General features: G+C 39.3%; 1 protein-coding gene across 2 annotated transcripts in view; it reads left to right on the plus strand.

The window, feature by feature from the left end:
* Positions 1-988: 988 nt before the first annotated feature.
* SLC9A4 (solute carrier family 9 member A4) overlaps positions 989-24,730 on the plus strand; it is a 33,538-nt gene continuing 9,796 nt past the window's right edge. For both annotated transcript variants that reach the window (XM_026103141.2, XM_064502877.1), the window contains exons 1-9: positions 989-1,787; positions 2,799-3,262; positions 8,752-9,011; positions 11,945-12,162; positions 14,205-14,407; positions 15,490-15,576; positions 17,042-17,112; positions 19,441-19,602; positions 24,626-24,722. In XM_026103141.2, coding sequence (XP_025958926.1) covers positions 1,526-1,787; positions 2,799-3,262; positions 8,752-9,011; positions 11,945-12,162; positions 14,205-14,407; positions 15,490-15,576; positions 17,042-17,112; positions 19,441-19,602; positions 24,626-24,722 — 1,824 coding nt within the window. In that variant the 5' untranslated portion in view covers positions 989-1,525. The remainder of the gene's footprint in view (positions 1,788-2,798; positions 3,263-8,751; positions 9,012-11,944; positions 12,163-14,204; positions 14,408-15,489; positions 15,577-17,041; positions 17,113-19,440; positions 19,603-24,625; positions 24,723-24,730) is intronic.

Raw genomic sequence — 24,730 nt, forward strand, 5'->3', positions numbered from 1 at the left:
GTTGGATTCAAACTGGTAGTGGTAGTGTGCAGGAGAAGCAGACGGAAGTGCCTCTTGTAGAGACGGAACATCGAACTACATTGCTGGCTGTACCAGAGAAATTTGTTACTCTGAATTTGCATCTATATTAGGGTTTTCGTTCAGATCATGCTATGCTTTAAAACAAATCTCCCAATAGTCACCACTTGTTGCCTTCTACTTTGCATCTCAGAGCGTCACAGAGAGCACAGACTGGATCTCTTTCTGCAGGCAGTTGTATGGAAGATATTCTCCACCCCTGAATGGACCTTCAGTCTATGGGACCAGCTAAGAGCTAGCCTGAAGGCTACTCTGCCGAACACATGTGGTGTGGATGTGGGGCACTAGCTCTGCACTAGCTGTTTTGTTGTACAGCTCTGTTCCTGCTAGGCTGCGGTACTTGAGAATGTAGGTGTAACCTGACACTCTAAGAGATTCAGCATTGTTTTCTAGCACAACCAGACCAATGGGTGTAAAAAGAGTAATTGTCTGTGAATTAAATTTACTCACCTCTAATGTGGGTAATATGGGCTTTAACAGCTTCTAATCTACACTGCTACATTTGCACACTTTGTTATCCTCACACTAAACAAGTTTTTTTTTTTTTTTTCAGGAGGAGGGGAAGTGACTGACTCCCTAAAAAAATGTTCTGTAACATGGTGAATATCTTGTTGTACAAGGGCAACATGATTGTCTAGTAAATGTCTTGTTGGCATGGGTAAAACAAATGTCGAATACAAGAGATACATGACATCCAGTTTTGTGCATGTAATCTGACACAGATCATCCTCTTTTTAAAAATTTTTTCTAAAAATTGTGCCTAAATTAAATACATGCATTTAAGAGAAATAACATGTTTTAGGGCTAAATAAGGATGTAATTTGCGTGGTCCTCCACCAGATGTCCCTACAGTAAGCCGTGGGGAGTATATTTATTTACATGCCAAGTAGTTTTTTTACGAAGTGAGAAAGGACTAGTGAGCAGTGCCAAGTGTGGTACCTGAGCTGCTAGCTGTGCTGGGGCGGCAGGCGAGGAGAGAGGGAGAGAAGACAGAAGAGGAAGGTATGGAGCAGGCTATTGTGCCTGTTGAGGGTGCTGCCGTCTCTCCTGCCTGATTGATGCTATATATTTGTGCTGTACTTGCTGCCTGATTGATGTATGTTGCTGTTTAGTTGCCTTCGACAATGGGAAAAATCAAAGTGAGTGGAAAAAGAGTGCAGTTAGAAAGGGCTTTATTTCTTAACAGGGTGATGCTGTGACGAGAGTTGATCCGGGTCTGAGGAGCCTGCAGAACCAGTGCCTTCATTTAAACTCCAGGTCTGTAACACAAGGAAGAGCACAGGCAGTTTTGGACTTTAAAAATGAACTCTAATAGGTCAATGAAGCAGCCCTGACGAAGAAGCAGCTGGGAATATGAGCAGCGCAAATCGACAGGTGTGAGCATTGCATACCTTCATGCACCCGCCGTATGCTACATCTGTAATAGAGGAGAGTCACAGCCCCAGACATGGACTCTCTTGTGCTCACACGTGCAAAGCTTTTGAACGGGTTGCTGTTGCTGTTGACTCTGGTATGCCCTTCTGCTGCTGTTTATGCAGATGAGCCCAATCTGAACAGTAGTTTCTTGCCTCACTATGAACCTGACCATGGGGGAGCTGTTGGCTCTGTACAAGATGCAAGGCTGCACGTTTTCACAGTTGATTATGGCTATGTGCAAATTCCTTGTGAAGTTACTCTTTGGATACTCCTTGCCTCCCTTGCAAAAATAGGTAAGTAGAAAATGGGATCTTGGGTCCTTCTATCTGGGCAAGAAATCAAAAATGTACCATGTAACCAAATATTTTACATATTTTTTTTGTGGCTGGGATTGTTTTTACCGGTGTTGTACTGGAAGGAACAGGTGTGTTCTTTGACTTTGACAATGACATAATTCCAATCCTAAATGCTTCTATCTTATTTAAGTAAATATATCGCCTATAACACTTGTATCTCTTGGGTTGCCCATGCTTGTGAGTAGCAACCTGTTTTTGTTAAAAGCAGTTATATTCTCAAGGAAATAATTTTAAATTTCATAAAAAGAATTTTCCTCTTCCTTTAATTTGAACATTGCTAGTTTGAAAGTCACAGAAATGCAGTCACATCATTTATGGCTCAATTTATGGGATGAAGGTTCACCTAGCTTCATGTATGGAGACACAGCCACTGGATTTACAGGTTTCTTAGTTTGTCTCATTCTCATTCTTGTAAATTTAGAGCAACTCCTTACATTTCTAGATGAGGCAGCTGTCATTCACAGTATGTTTATACAGTACCTAGTACAGTGACTAGATGAGCCATTGTTAGACATTACCACAGTACCAGTGTCAAAGGAGAAGAACTATATGAATGTACTTGCAGTAGTAATACATCAAAGTAGACAGGAGGAGAGTCACATCCACAATATTTATATGATAAGTGCAGCCATTTTTCTTGGCAGTTATTCAGCAAGGATTTTTTCCAAATTGTGGAGAACATTTTCAAAATGTTCGTGTGCAGATGTTTCTCTGTTTCTAGAAATGGAGTCCAGATTCAGTCAGAAATCAAGAAAAAAGATTCATGGCCAAATTCTTCCCCTGCTGTAGTGATGCAAATCCAGAGATGATTCATTTTGAAGGGAATCGTACTGCTTTTATATTTACACTAGTAATTCTAAGAGCAGAACCTGGCCTTCTGAAGACAAAACATCTGTCTGGATATCAGGTTAATTTAAACTTGAATAATATCCCAATTTTTTATTCAAGGTTTTCATCTCTATCACCGATTACCAAGACTCATGCCTGAAAGTTGCGTGCTGATTGTCATTGGAGCATTAGTTGGAGCGATCATTTTCGGTACTGATCACAAATCCCCACCAGTGATGAACACGAGTATTTACTTCTTGTATCTCCTTCCACCTATTGTTCTGGAGGAGGGTTATTTCATGCCAACTCGCCCATTTTTTGAAAACTTTGCATCCATCTTGTGGTGGTCTGTGCTGGGATCTCTTCTGAACTCGTTTGGGATTGGCCTTTCCCTCTATGGAGTCTGCCAGATAGAATCCTTTGGCCTGAGTGACCTGAACCTGCTGCAGAACTTACTCTTTGGAAGCATGATTTCAGCTGTTGATCCTGCTGCAGCTCTGGAAGTTTTTGAAGAAGCCTCAGTCAATGAGCAGCTTTATATGATGATTTTTGGAGAGTCATTGCTAAATGATGGCATAACTGTGGTGAGTTTGTTTCCATTCCTAATTTTCTGCTCCCTGGGCTGTTGTGTCTTGAAAGATTATCTGGAGCAGAGCAAGAGCAGCTCTGTGATCCCAGACACCTTGTTGTATGGATACACCATTGGCAATGCACACATGATTTTACATATGTAAAAACTGTATCCTATATTAAGTCTTTCAGAAGCAAACTGCCATAGCACTGGTGGAAAAGGAAAGCAAACACATTAGACAGCACACCCTGCTCTTGCATCCACTGAAGAGAATGGATAAACTAAAGCTGATTTTGCTGCTAGGACCAGTGTGAGATCTAACAACATTTTTAACGTTGTGCAAGCAAATAGATAGAAAATTGTTGTACTCTTTAAGGACTGATTGCAGCTGGATAGCAATATAGGAAGCCCTTCCTTGTCATGTGCCACTCTGTCAAAAAAACAGGTGTGGCCAACCCCACATCACTCTCTCCTCCAGCCCCTTCTAAGAAATTCACACTTCCTCGAAGAACTTAGACAGAAATTCCAAAAGCCACTAATGGCTTTGCCTAACTCTGTTTCTATCTGCACAAACTTACAGCTGTCAAACGTTCACCTTTCTCCGGTGTCTTATCTCAGGTGTAGAGAAACAATGCTTCTGGAGAAAGAGATACATATTTTTTGAAATAGGAAAAGAGATTTTTTAGAAAGCTCCTTTTGCTAATACTTTCCCTTTTTTACCATTAGCTCTACTAAAATTTGGAGCAACCTGAAATTCTAACTTTAGGCTACAATTGACTAAAATGTCTAGAACATGTATCTTTTTCAAGTAAGAAATTTCAAGCAGGAAATTCATTGCATGGAAACCAACAGAACAGTTCATGTGCTGAAAGTTAACTACAGGTTAAGGAGTTCTGCTAGATAAGATCTTTATAGAATTTAAAGCACAGGAATCTGAAACATATTAAAAAACTATTCAGATACTGTTAAATATGAAGCACAGCACACCCTGGACTTCTTGTAAAATCTGTACAGAGTTCATTGCTGAGAGGCTTCATGGGAGTAGTGCAGTTTATGAATAATGTGAAAAGGAAAAGGAAAGAAAAAAATAATTTCTTGTGGCTACAGCCTGTTGATCATAAATCCTTAACCTTGTTGAATCAGAGATGTAGAGCTGATGTAGAATTAATGGTGAAATATTACTTAGGTTTGCACGCATACTGCTTATAAGTTATAGTTGTAATGAAAAATATGCACCTATCACTGCCACTTGTCTTTTTGGTTCTTTTAAGTGCAGACCTCAGAAAGCATTCCTCACTCTGGGAGGGGTGATTCAGTCCATCCATTTTTTGACTGGCTCTCTATCCTGTCTTCCTTTCATTCCCAGATGTATATATGATGTGAGTTTAACTCATTATGGCATTTACATAAGCTCTCAGTCAGGATCCTGCTACAGCATGAAGTTGTAGGGATAGAAAGTCCTTAAAAGTAGTGGTATTTAGGCATTCCTCAGAGGTACAAAATGTGTTAGCAAAAGAAGTGAAAGGGCTGTATGTAGGGAGTGTTTTCTATACCATTGTGAGTTCCCTTCACCTTGCTTGCCTCATCTCTGTGGCTCTGCTCACAGCAGCTGTATTGCCATCAGTTTGTCAGCTTCTGCTGATATACCTTTACATCCCTCACCTCTCAGCCTTTTTCTGGGCTTTGAAGTTTCCAAATTCTCTACCAGGCTTTCTGTTTGAGAAGACTGAACTGTTTCTCACTTGGATGGAGACAATTAGGTGGCTTTTTCCTCTGATACTCCCCCACTTGTTGTTATTTTAGAGTCCTTAAAACTATTTACCTCGGATGTCTTATCTTATCATTTCCTCCCCATTTCTCTCTTAACAGCTTCCTTTGAGTTAACTCTATGTGTTTAAAAAGGTAATATGACTGAGATATATTTAAGCGTACATATTTTGCTATTGTTTGAATACAAATATTCCCCCAGTTCTCTCCAATTTGCTTATCAGCTTGAACATTTTTTCTACAGCAGAAAAAAATGCTATAAATTTAAACTTATACTTTATATCTGAGGCAGTGATAGGTCCCCCTCTCCCATATTTAGTTTAATAACGTGGTATAAAAATTCCCCAAGCTAATAGAATGTAGAATGAAAGTGATGATCTAGGAATTATTTCTTTGACTTAAGGAACTGGCACAAAAGGAGATATTAATCCCTTTCCCGTTATCTTCAGAAGGGCTAAGTTGGTGGGTGGAACAAGAAGGCTCTAAGTCCTGTTAATTACTTCTTTTTCCAGTCACAACTTCTGAACTGAGTGTTAGCATCAGAGTGCAGACAAGAACAGGAGCAGGCCTAGCATGAGTTATACACATGTGGCATTTCAATGCCTTGTCTAAAACAGTGACTTTGGTAAATCCAGTGCAGATGCCATTCAAGCCTGAAGGCACTAAAGCTCTGGGCAGGACCCTGCTTTTACTGTAAAGCTTTTCAGGCATCTGATGTTCTGCTTCTGCACGTACCCAGATCACGTCTGTCTTGACAGGAGCTGAGCACTTGCATGCATCAGGAAACTAATGAGGAGTCAATATTTTTCTTGACTACTTCACCTTTGAGGCTTCATTTTAGAAAAGCTCTCTGAGGACACCTAGTATACCATGCTGGACTCAAAATGAAGTGGCAGTGACAACTTTCTGTCATGGTGTCATTTACCTCTCTGGTGCCTCTGTGGAGGGCTTTGACCACCAAGAAGTATGGGTGTCAGGGAGGAGGATAGAGATATTCTCTACCTCTGCTGGGGAAGCTGGTCTGTTTAGAATAAAATAAAATTCATGTAATGAGAAAGAAGGAAGAAAGAGTTATTAAGGCTGTGTACACTGGCGGTGTACATTGCTTGAAAATCTTAGTTTCCAATGCTTCTTGTATGAATAGCTTGTGTGATGTTTGTGTCATGTAAACTGCAGAGGCAACAGCTGGACTAGGGATCCCAGTCCCAGAGGGAAGTCCCCTGTGGGCAACAGAGTCACACTCACTGTTCCTCTCACCAGCTCTATACTCCATCCAGTGGTATACCACTACACAATAATATCTCCTCAGAAAAACCCAAAGCGTGACATTTACAGAGTTGTTCAATGAGGCCTGTTACCAATCTGTCACCTCTTTCTGAGCGAACCAAGGCATCCTAAGCTGATTCAGGCTTTCCTACCATTTTAAAGAATTCTAGTAATCCATTTACTGGCAGAAACACTACAATGTAACTTAGCCAAGCAGCATTTACATTCCCAATCCAGGATTTGTACAAAACAGTTTATTCCCACCAAGCATGTCACAAATAAGGAAATCATGTTATTGTACACTTTAGGAGCCAGAAAAAGAAAGACAAGCTTACTAAGTCATTTGCTGATGTCATTTTGCCTTACTCAAAACTCAGCACTGTTCAACATCTTGGTACCAGTTAGAAAGACACCTGAGTCTTAGCAAGAATTTGTGGTCAGCAAGAAAGGGAGAACAGAGGGACGGAACAGGCTTTGTAATTAAACACTTTAGTAAATATAATAAGGTTTATCTACTGTTGAGACATAAACCCTCTTTTTCATTTCTGCCACTGAAAAGCCTAGTTTTATACACAGTCATCAGGAAAAGCAGCTCTGCTTATTTTTTTAGGATGCTCTCACCTGGAACGTTTTGTTGTGCTTTGTCTGTCCTCCAGAAACACTAGCAATGAGCCTCCTGGAGAACAGACTTTGTGACACCTCAAGGTTATATGTTCCCAGCAGCAATTTAGGATTAGATAGTAGCTGGGAAATGATTATTATCCTAATGAGCTTGACTCTTCTACCTGCAAATATCTGCTTTAATCTTCTTAATAGCCTTTTTAAATTAACTATATGAAGAAGAAAGACAAAAGAAACTTAGATAAGACAGGTAGTTTTGGTCTGTTTTGCACCAGATGGCTTTTGGGACTAATGCTTTGGTGTAATAGCTATGAAGAATTGATGTTGTTAGGTGTTTCCACCATTCTCTGGAAAACTGAAAGGCAACCTTCCTATGATAAACATTCCCTGCAAACAAATCTGACAGGATTTAATGTTAACTAACTGTCAGCAGCCTCTAAGACCTTTTTATTATTACCCCATTCATCCCTGTGGAAATCTTCTAATAGCTTTCAAAAGGTGAATGAAAGTGGAAAATACTGAAGATTTTTCATCATTAATTTCTAATAAATTATTAATAATTTAAGTATGATAAACCTGTCTGATCTAAACTTAATGAAATTATCTTTACAGGCGGAGCTATATAATGTAGTAAATTCAATCTCTCATGTTATCTGATAATGTTTTCTTTTTTTCGCATTTCAAGCTTTCAAGTCAAAAAACATGTGTGAAGGGTCTTTAAGCCCTTTAGAGTGCCAACCAAGAAGAGCTTTTAGTGCCTGCTGTGAGACTGGGGACATTGACATGGAGCTACCACGAAGCAGAATAAGTGGCACCCCGCCAAGCCACATGAGGATAAAGAGGCTGTGAACTTCCCACTTCCACACTGTTGCTACACTAATATGAAATTTGTAGGGAGCAGGATGGGCTGGCGAACTGTCAGCTTGCTCAGGTCTCTGTGGGTAGCTCCAAAAGAATGTTAAAAATGAAGAGGTTTAGGGCCAGACCAGGGCCTTTTTCAGCCAGGCTGGGAAAGTGTCCTTTGGATATTTCTAGCTGTGAATACAGTTGTGACAGCCATTTGCTGTTTTGTTTTTTGGGGTTTTTTTTCAGTGTCAATCAGCATAGGCAATAATTACTGTATTAATAAGGCAACTCATTAAAACTTTGAATAAACAAGAGTTCTGCTATATCTAACACCAATAGTAGAACAGTAATGACCGTATTTATCTAGAGGCAATATGATACTGGGGTTGCCAGCTCCTGTCCCCTCTGCTCTGCTCTCTTTCTTTTCCATTGCTTTTGTGATATATTTCATGATTTTTATGCATCAAGTACTACTGAAAAACATTTGACATTTTGAAGTCCACCCAGTGAAGTGTGTCCAGTTTACAGATCGTGTTAGACTGCCTAAATGGAATTTAGGACAAAATTGTGATTCTTAGTCACTGCCCTGCCGTGCCTCATCCAAAGACAGAACGATAACATGAGGGAGAGCCTGGAGTTGTTAGGGTACATTGCAACATCAACATCTGCTGCAAAGGCCCATAATAAAGTTTATCTTCAAAAAAACAAAAGAGCATGAATATTTTTCAGTTACATTAAAGAAACCACCCAGGCTTCTTCCTTTCAATTGCTTGTGATCCCTCAGTATTTTACTTTCTTTACATGGTCATCTACCCCACTTTTTTGCTACTTGCAGGACACCTGGCAGACCCCTAATTCTGGGACTTGTTAAGAGCCAGATGAGGTTTCAACTGTTACTTTGCTGAGCTGTCTAAAGCAACATCTGGCATATATATATAAAAGGTGCACGTCTGCCAGGCTTGGAAAGACATCTGACTGCTGTCTCATTATTTTCATACGTAGGTGTTATATAACATCTTCATCGCCTTCACCCAGATGCACAGATATGAAGAGATCGAACCCATCGATATTCTTGCTGGCTTTGCTCGCTTCTTCGTGGTTGGACTGGGTGGTGTGCTGTTTGGCATCGTCTTTGGATTTGTTTCAGCATTCATGACTCGATTCACCCACAACATTTCTGCTATTGAACCCCTGCTGGTCTTCATGTTCAGCTATCTATCATACTTGTCTGCTGAAATCCTTTACATCTCAGGCATTTTGGCGTAAGTATGGCTTTATGATGCCCTCTTGAGGGAAGGGGCATTCTTTCAAGGAGGTATTTTCTCTTGAGACTGGTATAATATATGCATTTTCAACACATGGTCTTCAGACCTGCAGTGAGCTAAAGGGTCTGTAAAATGCAGCAGTAACTAGGAAAAGCAAGCTCCTAGTCAGTATGGGCCTCTAAATGTACTGCAGAGGAGTGGATATCTGCTCTGAAAAATATTTAGGTATCTGCTGGTTGGAAAAAATACTGCGAGTTGTTGGTAAAATGATTAGTGCAGTGCTGCCACCATCTGGTTATTTTCTATTCTTTGGGCCCAAGCATGCAGCCTGCTTTCTCTGGTAACATCTGTCTAATGAGAAAATGATTCGATAGCAAACCAATGTATCTGTATTTATTTCTATGTAGCATCATCATCAAGTTACAACAGGGATGAAAAAATGTTAATATGAAAAAAGTAAAGAAAGAATGTCTGAGTTCTTGCTCTCGTATATAGCTGTTAACATCAGCTTTAACATGATTTACTGCAATTACCTTAGAATTGAACAGCATTACTGGGACTGAAACTGGGCAAAAGTAGACAAGAAACACCAAGCATATGTGTACATACACTGTATGTACTTGTGTATTCATATTCACATATATGGATACTGAAGATCATGTCTTTGACGTGATAGAGGTAAGTTACTATGGCAATGCTAAGGACTGTGTTCTTAATGTGCTGTGACTGCATGTGTGCCCAGTGCAGAGGGAAAGTTGTCGGTTCGATCAACTGCAGTAAATATAGTGAGTGAGTAAGGGGACATTGTCAGAAGGAAAGAAGACAGACGTAGGAGAGAAGGAGAAGGGGAAAGGAATGGGGGTAAAAGTGAGTGAAGTTACAAGAAAATGGCTGGTGGGTGAATTTGAAAGACACTATGCCAAACAGCCCTTCAGCAGAGTAAAATGTAGAGATGGGAACCTGATGAGCTCTCAAATGCTGTAGCTAGTGCTGCCGGCTGCTGCTACGTTCAGTGCACAGCTAGTGGGTGGCAGCAACCTTCGCTCTAAGCTTATACGCTGGTAGGCAGCAGGGTTTTGTGGGCCCTAGTCCTCCTGAAGGACCAAGAAGTATCTCGAGAAAGGAGGATGAACAGGTTTCAACCTAACAAATAAATATGCGTAGCTATTGCTTGTCCAGACAGATATGTTTGCTCATCAAACCCCAATTTGTTTAGCTTCAGAGAAGAATTGGCTTTGTACAGACAACCTTTGCAGAGGATTGCCTGGGAAGAAAAATTTGACTATTTAACCCAGTTAAGTAATTAGGTTGAAAATATGTTTCTATGAGCTAATGATTAGACAAAGGACTCGAATCTTGGACTATTTTTTGCAAGTCCGACACGTTTGCTTTGATTGAGGTGGCTAGTGACCTTAGTTGAGAAGGTTAGACTTACTGTGTAGTGAGCACTAATACCATAGGGACAATGGGAACTGTAGGGATCATAGGAACCTGCACTGCCCAGCACACTGCTTCCCTGCCTATTCATTGCACTATAATATTTATTCGCTTTATTTCTTTTGTTTCTTATTTTCATTAGAATAGTGAAATTATTAGTAATAAGAGAAAGGTAATATAATGGGAATTTATTATTCTTACTGCTTCATTAAGGAAATTATTGCTTGTTTAGGGATGGGAACTTTTTGTCACCCTTCTGAATTATTGAGGAATTCATTCATTTTTCACTTGGATCATGGAACTCTATTATGCATATGTCTCTGAAAGTCAACAGTGTTAATCATTAATGCCTAATGGCCTTGTCTTAGAATGTCCTTGGACCTGCTGAATGTCTCCGTTCCATTTCTTCAGTGGAAATTAAATGAGTAGAAACTAGATGAAGGATTCTTTAATGAGCAGTCAGCATTCTCTGAATTCACAAGTTCAGAAAAATATCATCACATAGAAGCCCCCAAAGACTAAAGTAATATCAACAGAAGCTAGATAGATGATGGAATATGTTCCTAGCATAGAACCGAATCTATCTATTCATCTACAACTGTGAAAAATGAAGGGGAGAAGAGGAATCCTTAAGTGCTCAATGGCTGATTTAGCTAGAAACATAGAAAACGGAGGCCAAATCCTGACATTGATGAGGGGAAGTGCCTTACTCCACATGATGTATTTTACTGTCTTCAGTGGGATTGCTTGAGGAGCAAGGTACTGCTCAGTGCACACGTTACCAGCAGCTGTGCTGGGTTGTTGCTGATACCTTTGAACAGATTTTAGCCTTGATTGAAGAGCAAATTGGTGGAAAATATTCCTTTAGTTTCTTGGGCACATTGCCCATACCCTGGATAACTGAGAGGGAGGAAAGACAGGCTCCAGGATGACTGCATTTCCCCTGCCGTGCAGAAATGAGCTGGAGTGGGCGGAGAATTACTGAGGCTTAACGTCCGCCTGCTGATATGCCAGCTAGCTGGCAGGGCACAGCAAGGAGCTTTGAACCCAGTGCTGGACTAGCACCCTCTTCCTCCACCACCACGTCAGAGAGGCAGATTATGTCCCTTTAACTGATCCGCCTGCCCGCAGACTGGTACAGAATTGACTGCCCTTTGTTTGAGACTCAAATATTTGGGTCTTTGTGCATTACACAGTCAGAATAAAATGGACTTTGAACTAGAATGTGATACTCTCACTTCCTCTTCCATTTGCTTCCTTTTTCCTGTATGCAAAATGGATTCATAAAGCTCAGTTAAGGTATCTCTTTTATCCAGCATCATATAACTGAAGTAGCTGACATTATTGAAGAAGCAAAATGCTACTTGATATTAGGAAAGACACTAAAAGCTGGTGACAGAGAGTGGGAAGCGTGCAGATCATGAGGGCTGAAGCTGTCCTTAAATCAAAAGACAGATGGTTGTTGCTGATCTCTGATTTTTTGCCTTGTACAGGATGACAGCATGTGCAGTGACTATGAAAAAATATGTGGAGGAAAACATTTCCCAGAATTCCTATACGACAATAAAGTATTTCATGAAGATGCTAAGTAGCATCAGCGAGACACTGATTTTCGTGTTCATGGGAGTGTCGACAGTTGGGAAGAACCACGAGTGGAACTGGGCCTTCATTTGCTTCACTCTGCTTTTCTGCCTTATTTGGCGGGCACTGAGTAAGTCAGCTTTTGCAGGCAAGCTGTTCTGCATCTCTGAGAGAAACATTTCAGTGCAAAGGTATGTTAGAAAAGTCTGTGCAGACTGGTATAACCGGTTTAATAATGAGTTTACTAGGTGTGTGTTGCTGACAAATTCATTTCACAAATCTACGCTTGCAGGAAAAGGGGGGAATGCCCCAGACAAATCTGCAAGCAATGCCATTCTGCAAGCACAGACTTTATGATTAGGTGAGAATGGAATATTTTAAGCAAAATTAAACTATTTCCATGATTATGCCTATATAGACGCTGACATCTTAGTTAACTATCCCCTCGGGTAAGTGGGCTTCATAGTAATTTCATCACACACCATGATTAACTTACTAATTCGATAATGTACGTCAGCACACTTCTGGCACTATACCACTAAAGGTCTGGGGGTCAGGAGTGCTTGAGGCATTGAAAAAGAGGGAAAGTGAATACACGTACTGATAGATGAGTGAACTGGAACTCTATTTCCCTCCTTATACCACAGCTCAGGCAAACCATGCCATGCTACTGCTCCTCACTAGTCAATTTGCACAATCTCTGAAGTGTTAAACTACTAGAAAACATTGCCTGTCTCTGTTTCTACACACTCAGTTCCTGCAAAGGTCTCCTGCTCCCTGATCTCTCAGACTGGGATGGGCAACCCTGAGCAAACTGACCTGATTAGACCTGTTTTGAGTAGGGGGTTGGACTAGATGATCTCCAGAGGTCCCTTCCAACCTCAGCTGTTCTGTGATTCTGTGAGGCCTGTGAGGGTTCAAGTACATGCATCTGAGCAGCCCTATTATGCAGAGATGACGGAAGTACTCAGCAGTGGAAGTGATATGATTCTGGTGATTTCACAGCAAGAAGGAAATAGTTACATATTTTACTTGTTTATGCTGGGTCAAGCATGACTTTTAAGTTTTTAAAGGCTTAACTTTGGAGGTCATTTTGGGATATCCTTCTAATAAGGATAGAAAAGGTGCTTTCTTGATACAAAAATCACTCTGCTGCCACATGTCTGTCCCTCTCTCCAACACCTAGGGGAGAGCTAGAGCTTTCCAGAGGAAGACCAAAATATTTTCCCCCAAACCCATTCTGAAAAATTATTCCATCATTTTGTCTGAAGCTTGAATAAGTAAAGAGAAATGGCTTTAGGGTGACACCTCCTTTATAGAGTTTCAGCCTGAGTAGTTACTGTCTAACAAAAGTAACAAAAATGGTCTTATATAAAGCAGCACCCAGTAACCTAAATTATTAGATATTGCTACTGGCCTTACCTATTATAATAATCCACAGAGTTTATCAATGACTAATATGTAGAATAACACCAGTAATTAACAGTGTTTGTCAGCATGTACATCAGAATTGTAACAATTTCCATACGAAAGATAGGATACATATATCTCATGGAAGGTGAAGGCAATTAAGAGAAAATCAAGCAACGCACTAAATGTATCTATAAAGCGAAGTTGCATTCCTTACACATCCACAGGGTGTTTCATTAATTTTAACCTTTTATTAAAAGAAAAATTAAAACAGAGAAATAAATAGAGAACTAAAGAGAGAATAAACCAAAGGATTAAAAATTAAAATGCTATTACTCTTTGCCCTTCAGTGAACTTATCCACAGGACTTTTTGGCGAAGCACTGTTCAAACACTTTGGGCAGATACTGTGCAAAAAGCAGGAAACATTGCAAGGGAAGGCACAGGAAAAACTCTCATCTAGTGGTTCAGCTTGTCTCCAGCACACTTCAGAGAAGAACTGTGTAACATAAATATAGACAGTAAATCTTTTCTTCTAATTTCACTTCTAAACTACTCAAGTGAATTTAAAACATAAAGCAGTTAGAAAACACACTCTTTTCTAGAACATTTTCTCACAGTTCCATCAGCTGGTCTAAGAGAAGGTACAAATGAGGAAAATTGAAAGGAAGTCTTGTCAACAGCTTCCTGAGCCAAGATGTTGCTTTTTTTTTTTTATTTTTCCTTTTCTACTTGCTTAATAACAGCTTTTTTTCCTACCTAGGTGTATTTGCTCTCTTCTACATCAGTAACAAGTTCCGAACGTATCCCTTCTCCTTCAAAGACCAGCTCATTATTTCCTACAGTGGCCTTCGAGGAGCCAGTAGCTTCTCTCTTGCATTCCTGCTTCCAGTGAATCTCTTCCCTAGAAAAAATTTGTTCATTACTGCTACACTTGTAGTTACATACTTTACTGTGTTCATCCAGGTGAGTGGATTTCTTAATGAGTTATTTTGTATGTAACAGAATTGACTGAAAAGCTTTCTAGTGAAGATTGCACTTTTTACTCTTATTTTACAATTTACTCTTAAACTTTTCCAGAAGAATTATTGAAAGCCCAAGTCTTCTAAAACATTCAGAGAAAAGGGTCCATTGTGTCCAAAATCTTTTCTTTTCACTGCACATGCACTTCCTAATGTTTCCAAAATAAGAAGCATTTTAACTTTACTCTTCAGCACGAGCAGAGTTATTCTTTACTAGTGTTGCATATAAAACTGAGCAGAAGACAGTAATTTTGTCTTATGTAGGATTTTGAACTTTTGACATCTATCTTCATTCATCTTGGGACCAGACTGGAACATTTTCAAACCCTTTGTGAAAGAATATTAAAGAAAAGTATAGGGAACAAGTCAGATTTGTGAGAACAGAAGTCTAGTGTGACTTCAGGTGCTCTGGGTTATTTTACTTGGCTTACACTGCTGTACCAGGAAGAACTGAATTTTCTGGACAACTTGCATCACATTTTCTCTATTTTTCTATACAAATATCTCAGATACTCTAGGGTGTTGATGGGATGCACTGTGCAATTGTGGTTAAGCACTCAGATTCCACCCAAAATGTTTCAGATAAACAATTTTGTTTCTATTTCCCCTTTTTAAATGCTAGAAGCTGTAGTAATGCAACAGAGAATTGGGAGCAGCTAAAAATGATTTCAAAATAAAAAAATAAAATGTTTCATTCTGAAAATGTTGAAGTAAGAGATTTCAAGATTGTAGGAACCCAAAGATAAAAGTTTTCTTTCAAATGAGTGCTGTTTTGGAGAAAGTTGTCAATGGGTTAGTTACTTTATATAGTTAAAACATGTTGATAAATGTAATTTTGATTAGAAAATCTGATGCATACTTTTTAAAAGTTTTTGTTTTTTAATCCTTTTCTGTAACTCTCTCTACGGGTGGCAGACCATTCTCCTAAGACACAGCTTTCCTAATTGATTAAAATGAAATTCTTTTGCTTTCTTTCTGTTTTTTCTAAAGGATAATGAACATTTCAATTCATTGTTCCAAATGCAGGGAATCACAATTGGTCCATTGGTCAGATATCTAGATGTTAAAAAGACCAACAAAAAGGAGTCCATCAATGAAGAAATTCATGTGCGAGTAAGTTTTTGGTATCAGTAGCTAGTATTCTAGAAAGAAGAGGAGAAAAGGTGTCAGTTCCAACATAGCTGGAGAGAGCGAGACATTCAGTAGCACTGGCATTTGGTGGATGTGGACAATGAATGTTTTTAAGACTATTTGGAGGAAATCCTAGGCATAATATTTTAAAATGTGACATCTCATTTGTATTCACAAAGACTGTCATATTATGATAGTGTGCCATAACTGTCGTGGCCTAGCAGAGCTTGGCAGGGGGGTAGGGGGGATCTATTTTCAAAGCTACAGAATAGACCACGTTCCAAAGACTTCAGTGATGCAACAACAATAAGGTATCAGATTCTAGCCCTTATATCCGGATACTTGTGACCATGGCAGCACAGAGACATAAAACTAGAGTTTACAAAATACATTCATCATCCTTCCCAGCTATATTTGTCAGCTTCCTTTGTTGCTGTCCTTTGACTGGTTCTAGCCACACTAAAACATGAAAAGTCTTAAATCAGGTATTATAACCAAAGTGAGCTGAACCATTGGTCTGCAAATTTAGTTTCAAGTCCTTTTGAGAAATTATCTTTCTCTCTCTCAAACATTTGCTTTAACTTTTCAGGCTATCAATATGTAAAAAAAGAGAATAACAGTCAAACTGACTTAATAGTACTCTAAAAAATGTACATATATGGTTCCATTGTCACTATAGGAAACATATTTGAAATGAACAGAAACACTGTGCCTTAAAATTAATTTCTAATGCAGAGACATTAGAAAAATCAGTGCATCTCAATCGATTTGAATTTGATGTGAAATTAATTCTTGCTATTTCAACCTTTACACTTAGTTTTGAAAGGGATTTATGTTTAAAAACATCATATATAACAATATATATGTAACAATTGGCCATTTTCAAGCTGTTTCAATAACTCTGGAAACACACAAGAGAAGACTGAAAATTCTGGCAGTTATCAGTGATAAACTGACCAGTCTCATGACAATATTCAAAATCCTTGAAGCACTTGGAGGTCAAGGCAAGGATTAAGGAGTGAGGTGCCTGGTAATAGGCCCCTCCCCTCTCAGGGAAGTGACACATGGGGAGAGGAAATTGGGCTGACAGAAGCAAGAATTTAGTTTTTAGTCTCTGTAGACAGAGGACCAGGCAAGTAGTATCATCTGTATCATCCTCCATTGGACACAGTCCTTTTCTTGGGCCTATTTTTTGCTGGGATGTGGTGAGATGATAGCAGACTGACAGACTTGCCACTTTGATCAAAATACTGCCACTGCAGCCAAGCATAGGAGATGCCACTGTAGGATGTTTGCTTGAATTTTTAGAGAACTGTAGATGTTTTCATAATTAGCTGCCTTGCCACGTCTTTTAAAAATCTCAGAATCCTGTTAACAGTTGCATATTTGTGGTGGCATTATTTTCTCATAATGGCTACTTAAAATCTTTCCATGTTTGTTTCTCTAGTTGATGGATCACTTGAAGGCCGGTATTGAAGACATATGCGGACATTGGAGTCACTATCAGCTGAGAGATAAGTAAGCATCTCTTATTGCAGCCTACTATAATAAAATAACCTATCTATGATGTAAAATACAATAGGTAAATAGAATAGGAAATACATCTTGTGCGCCATAAGAGTAACATAGCATGAAGTACTGGGGACATGTGTCTTATCTCTTTTTAAAAAATGAACTCCTGAGTAACCGTTATCTCTTGGGAGTGCAGCGCCCACATATTGTTTGCTAAGTTTCTTCCGCACAAACAAGGAGAAAGGCCTTCTGAAAGAAAAGCATAACACATAAATGCATGCTACAGGCATGTAAACAGCCTGTAAACATAGCTTTGACATAAAGCTTAGATTGGCAATGCTCCTTTAGGTTTGAATTTAGAATGGAATCTATGTAAGGAAGTAGTGCTTCATTTTCCTTCATTGTAAGTTGCCATGGCAAAAATGATGCCCTGTTGATAAGTACAGATTAAATAGTAATTAGTCATTTGTCCTTACAAGTCTTTGTATTCAGTCATAGTTAAAATAATACTGAAGTGAATGGCTGAATTTAATTATCCATTAGCATAAGCAGATACTATTTTTAATATAGTCTTCACTCAGGAACTGTACAGGACTATGTTATGTCTTCTGTAAGCATGATGAGGTGATTTTGTGAAGCTTTGTGTATCTTGCAGGCATTGTCCAGAACAGATTTGGCATTCTGAGTTGCTGTTTGCTTTGTATGTTTTTCCGTAAGGGAGCTCTGTGATCATATTTGCCACCATCTCGGCATGTGAAGGCAATATAGGGGAATAGGATAATCTTCCTTTTCCACAAGCACCATATTCTGATGCCATGGGATAAAAGTAGTCCTTTAGGCTATGCCAAGACTTCTGTGCAGAAGCACTTTGGCTCTCCCCTCATCATTGGACCCCATTGATCCAGACTGGGGGGCTGCCGGGACATGAGGCAGCTCCCTTTGTGTCTGGGTTTTTCCCTATGGAAATCAGGATTTTGGAGTGGGAAGAGAGCTGCTGTTTTGCATCTAGTCTTGTCACAACAGGGAGTAAAGCTGTAGTTAGGGCACATATCTGGACTTGGAAGTTAAATGTTCTCTAGGCTCTTGCACAGCAGGCATAGCTTTAGGGCATCCATGTGGCCACACAGCTGTCTATACAGTGAATAGGCTAACTAAATTCCTCTTGGAGCAGTGATTCCAATCATATATCTGCATTCCATGTTTCAAAAAGATAAAACACATTATTTTCCCTTATCTCACATCTACGCACAGCTATGATAAGAGAATTTTGTCCAAATCAGTCATAAATGTAGTGTTTCAGTTCAGGTGCAGATTAAAAGACCATACTGTATACGAAAATATTTAACGTAGGAGAGGTTGTATTAAAAGGTACACCCTATTCCATTCTATGTTATTTTAAAGATGTTTGGCATATGTATTTTGAAATAAATTATCTAAGTGAAATGACACTCAGGGTAGCTTCCTGTTACTTAGAAAAACATAAAGAGCTCTAATTCCAGTGGAAACACATTTGTGTACCTCTCTGTGCTATTACAGTACATATAAAAACAAGCCTTTGTTAGGAAAAAATGTAGAAACTCTGTAGTGCTTTTTCTAACATTGTGGACCACATCACCTTGCTGTGGTAAACTGCTCCTTTGAAAGAAACTTCTAAGACGATCTGCTGTTCTGCTAAACGTCTGCCTGAAAGCACATACCTGTTTCAAAACACATACATGCATCTGCATTCAAATTATGTCACACATCAGTGATATTTTATAATCTGCAGTGTGCGTGCACATAGTGCTTTGTGGTCCATTCAAATTTTCTGTTATTCAGAATACAAAGAAATATATTTTCTCCACTCTAATTGTCACGATTCAAAATTATCAGCAACATAATGGGCCCAAACTACTGTAACTACCGGGCCATTTAGAGCATTATTGGTGGCTGGCTGAATAGGCCAGGATTACTGTAAGTGCAGCTGCTGCTGTTATGCCCTATTAGAATACAACATTTGTACAAAAGCATGGAGACTGGCCATATTCTTTTCTTACAAATGAGGCAGTGTTATATGAAAACATACACCCAGCCCTCTATTTTGCTCTGATTGCAGCTTGTTTCTGTCTTTTGTCTAGTGGGCTTTACAATCTATGTGGACCAGTAGACCATGCCAAATGTCCCCCTAAAGGTTTCTGTTTACTAGGCCTTCAGGAGTCCACAGGTGCCTCCAATTTGGATTCAGTTTCCACCACCAAATTATATATGTGCGCATTTTTAATGAAGATGAGCTTATCCCACAGGGATAAAAACACATTTCTTTTTTACTCTTTGGTTTTAATCTCTCTTTTGCAGATTTAAAAAGTTCGACAATAAGTATCTGAAGAAAATCTTAATTCGGGAACGCCAGCCCAAATCCAGCATTGTGTCACTGTACAAAAAGTTGGAGATAAAACTGGCCATTGAAATGGCTGAGAGTGGCGTGATAAGTTCAACAGCATCCACAGCTTCTTTACAGTGAGTATTGGCCTTTGCAGAGCACAGTAGGGTGCAGGAGGGAAGGGGACAAAAATGAGGAAACATCTGAGGGATTTTATGAGTTTAATAGAGGCATAACAAATCAAGACAGCTATGAGAAGAGGAGCTGCTATTTTGTGCTGGCACTTGGGTACTCATCATATATTTTCTTTGAATCTTTGTTCACCAAGTGATAATTAAAACGTGACATTTTCATTATGTTTCTCTTCAATAACGGGCAGTGCTGAGGTGGAATCATGAGTCTGGCCCAGAATCTGCTCTGGCTGCCTTGTGTCACAGCAGTGATTCAGGTCTCCCATCCTCCTCGCTTAGCTGGCCAATGGATTTTGCTCACCACTGCCAGGTGCTTAAAGAACGGCACAAAAGTTTAGAGTAAAGGTCTTTGGTCCTGACTCCATTATCCCAATTAGAAATTTGGTGTCCTAAAATTTGGGTTGATGTTTGCTGTGGATGGATTTGCTTGCAGAGTTTGCAGGTTTTTCTACTTCATTTTGCAGTCCCTCAAGCTGTCTTGTATTTTGGTACTTCCACACCCAGCTTTGGCCAGAACTCAGTTGCAGAGGAAAGAAGAAAATGGAAAAAAAGATGGAGGGAATTAATAGAGAGCCCTTTCTGAAACTGACCCCGGATGTTCAGTGCTGGAGATAAGGAGGAATTTACATCAGTGTGGCTGCCTAGTTTTCTGAGTAGTGCAAGATGAATGCTTGTTCTCCCAAGGCGTATGTCTGTGAATGATGTCTGGTAGCCAGGCGGTCTCTGATGGAGGTGTGTGACACACAGCGGGTCTCCTCCAGCTGTCCCCTCTCTCCTGGGCATGCTCCCCTCTACATGTTGTCTCCCAGCAGGAGCGGTACCTATTCAATTCTTATGGAGAGATGAAGCTTGCATACAGATGTGCATGGGTAATGTGCTAAAAAGTAATGCAGCTTGGTGTCAGACAGACACAGGGAGAAAATTGGTGGGATCTCCAGAGACGTATCTGAGGGAACCTGTAGAAGAGGAATCTGTGTAAAATCTTCACTCCTTCACACTCTAACTGCCCTGCAACTGTTTTTTTTCACCTGCAATACATTGGCCAGAGGGTGTTTACTGCCGTATGACTAGCTATAGGGAGGCAGTTTGGCACTTATTCCTGGGCTCCTGCCAGCTGGTGTTGCTGCTACTGCGGTGCTGCTACTGCTCTGCTGCTGCAGGCCTTCAGCTTCTTTATTGTGTAGCAGCCTCCAACAGGGCTCAGCGTGTTTTCTCTCTTTGACAGTCCTCTCTCCCCACACTAGAAAGTTTAAAGGATCACATCTCAAAAAGAAATAAAGACTGGACATTAAATTAAAATCTCTCTTGAAGCTGTTTGTCTTCATCACGTCAAGACTCACTGGCTTGTTTGAGACTGATACCAGCATGCAGTGTAAGATCTAGCCCTTTTCTTTCTAAATCATTCTTTGCTGAATGGATGATAGTAAAAATGGTTCTGTGTTTGTCCGGCTCCCTTCTGCTATATTCCCCTAACTGTTCTGAGCCAAGAGCAAATGTACGAGGTTGGAAGAAAATCTATGGCAAACAAACCACATTCCTTTTCTTTTCTTGAAAGAGATGGAGAAAAAAAGACAAATTGCTTTAATGCAGTTCAGAAAGTCTCTCCTGAGCTGAGAATTTAGATTGAAAAATATTCTAAATAAACGATGATATGATGGACTGAGTTTTGCCAGCTGTGCTCAGGCTGTAATTGAATCTTACTGTGTGCATCAGCCTCTGATGCGCTCTGATGCTACGGGGAGAACCTTTCAAAAAAACAAAATGACACCTTTAAAAAACAAAGTACTACCTGTGGCTCAGAAGTGTCCTGATCTTTGGAGACTGTGAAAGTGTCTTAGGAAAATACATGTTTTCCTAGTTCTGTTCTTCCATAGATGTCCATGGTTGAACACTGTCAGAGGCAGGATAATGAGCTAGTTTGATCTTTCGTCTGAGCCAATGCAGTGGTTCTTATATCTCCATTCCCTTAAGCAACCAAGTGAGCCTGCTTAAGAGTGAAAGTTTTCAAAATGGAAGAATTTGTAAACAGTTTTACGGCTTTCATTGAGATAGGTTGTACCTAAAGTCTGTATCCTGAATGAGGATACAAAAATCTGGCCATGAACAAGCAATCCTTAAAAGTTGAGATTTGAGATCAAATTCCAATGTATTTTATTTAAAACTATATTTGCAGTGCCATCTGACAGGGAATCTTTTCTCATCAGGGCTTCTGATCAGTTCTGCAGCCTTTAGGGACCAGGAAAGAAATATTCTATGATCCTATTCAATCAAGGCAGATCTCAATTGCGCTGGATTTTCTCTATAATCTGAAATTCGATTCATGTTGGTGGGATTTCTGCGGGTGGAGTGAGTGTCGAATATGCATTAAACATTTCCAGTGTGGATTGGAGAAATTTGTCCATGGACTGTGCAACAAAGAATCCACATTTGAATGAAAATAGAGCATTTAGTTATAATGGTTTGGAGAATACAAGCCTCAGAAATAAGGATTTCAAAGGCAAAAGCCAAGCAGATATTGTAAAAACTGTGTTTGTATTTTGGGAAACACACCTTAGAAATGCCCATTAGAGAGAGAGAGGCTGATTTGACTGTGAGCTTACTCAATGATGGCTTAATATTGCTGCAGTACTGACTTTGGTAAGAATAAATCTTAGAATATATCAATACAGAAAAGATGAGAATCAAATGCAGTGTTGTCATTTGTGATGATGCAGTTGTGCAAGGGCTGTACCCAATGAAAGTTACTTCCTTCATAGGACTAGTGAAGATTAATGGAGAGTTGGTAAAGTTCAAAATTTGAGATATTATATATAAAAAGTAACCTTACAAGGTTTTCATAAGGAATTGTATTTCCTCCATATATCAACTATATCTATATCTTAAGAAGAAAGAGATACTGTCATGGTACTCCCTACAGAGAGATAGTCAGTTATCACAGTATATTATTAGCTCAGTATTTTCTTTGCAAATATATTTCTCATGCTGTGCTTTGTGCTTAACATTCAGGAAGTTTCAGCAAGAACAAAGGAATAGTTTCAGTAAGGATTGCTTTATGGGTTTGGTAACATACCAGGTGGTTTTTTTTGGAAAAGCTTTTTTTAAATGTATTGTGTATTGTATAATGTAAAAGCAACTTTTTTATTACCATACTTGTGTATCAATTGGGTAGGTTAATATCTAATCCCATGAAAAGAATATAAACTTTTTATTTGTGCTTCAGAACAATGCAGATTATCTTCATGCTGTTTGTTCTGCTGCTACTTCAGCTCAGCTGAAACTCAGGGAATTTTATGTAAGTCACTTTAGGAGCTAAACAATAAGCATTAAATGACTTAGGACTGGCCACTTCTCCTATATTGTCATGTGGAATGGTCAGGTCTGCAATTGGGAAAGTAAAAAGATGATCTGATGTCTTGGAGGTGTTCTGCTCACTCCTTCTGCCCATATGGGGGAAACTGTCTCTTCAGTCTGCTGAATATCACCTCATCTCATTGCAACAGTCTGCTTATGGGTCTCTCACATCCCAGGGATATCCCTAAGCCTATTCTAGCCCTACCGCTAATGCTATCCCTTAACCTATTGTCATGCTCTCTCTCTCTTTCTTCTTACTTTATGTAAAATTTGGCAGATTTCATTTTCGTTCTGATGCAGAATGAAAACACATTCAGAAACCTTGAAATATTTCAGGAATGTGAATTCTTAAATTCCAGGGATCTTGGACAGGGCCAGGCTACCAATCTTCACTGTCTGGCTAACAGTAAGAGCCAGTAGAATGTAGAATTCAAGCTGCACATGATGGTCTTACAAGTTTTCGAGATGATTTTGTTAGATTATAGCATAAAATAGTGGTAATCCTGTTAAATAAACTGTAATTGCAAAATTCCAAACTTTTTTCTATGTTTACAGCATAATCTTAGTTTTGTATGAATCTACTTTTCTTTGCTATTGAAAGGTTTTGTTTAGTTTAAAAGGAGTAAAAAACAACTTTACACAAAGCTTTGGCAATACTGTACAGTGATAATAATCCATTATTTAATCATACAATATATGGACATTACTTTAAGGACATCGCTTAGCTGAGAGGAAAGATTGACAATTACATTTTAAAAAAATAAGAGAAAAGAAAGCAAAACAGAGAACGGATAAAAACAGGAACAACAAGATGAACTCTGACTGTGGTTCATCCTGGATGATCACTATCTATTTCCCCTTTATCTACTTGGGAATTCGGCTGAATGCTAACTCTCACACAGGTTCACTGATACAGCAAATCCAGTTAACATTTCACAGCAGCCCTCATCCATTGTTTTATTAGTGAAAAGCCCAGGCAGTTAAAAATGACTGTGGGCTTCTTGTCCCAGTTTGAAAAAGATTCTAAGATTACTATCTTTTAGGTAGTTCTTTCATTTTAAATGAAGAAACAGACTGAGTTCCAAGGAAACTCTCTATATATTCACCTCAGCACAGAGCAGGTCTCCTGGACGATAACGTTCCTGTCATTGTTAATGAAGACGTGGTTTATTTATTAGGAATGTTCTTCTTTTTCACAAAGAAGTTAAAAACAGTAAGACAGCAAGGCCCAGGCTCTTATACTATGCTGAAGAACATATTCAAGCAAGGTAGGAAACTTGCAACACTTTCCTGAACGTACAGATGTTTCTTGCCCAGTCTAGTTCTTAAAAATTAATTTCCTTCTGGAGCTCTTTAAAAGAAAGGAGGGTTTCTGCCGTGAGTGGTATGATGGCATAGAGTCCTTTCTGAATAGCCAGTATATTGATAAAACTCTGGAAGGGGCAAAAATGTCTGACAATTTTCATTCAGCTTTGGATGATCTCATGGTGTCACTGGTCAGTGAAAGTCTCTTCACATCCTTCTTCCCTACAAGAAAAAGCAGATCATACATCGTTTGGTAGGAACAGTGTTTAAGCAACTTGTTAATATCATATTAAATCTTCTCTTTTATTTACAGGAGCTGCAGAAATTGGCGAGTACATAGGCTCTCCCCTGCAGAGGTGGAGTCCATGAGAGATGTCCTGGCACATAATCTGTATCAAGTGCGACAAAGGGTGTGTAA

The sequence above is a fragment of the Dromaius novaehollandiae genome, chromosome 1, assembly GCF_036370855.1.
Source record: "Dromaius novaehollandiae isolate bDroNov1 chromosome 1, bDroNov1.hap1, whole genome shotgun sequence".
In the NCBI taxonomy this organism is placed as follows: domain Eukaryota; kingdom Metazoa; phylum Chordata; class Aves; order Casuariiformes; family Dromaiidae; genus Dromaius; species Dromaius novaehollandiae.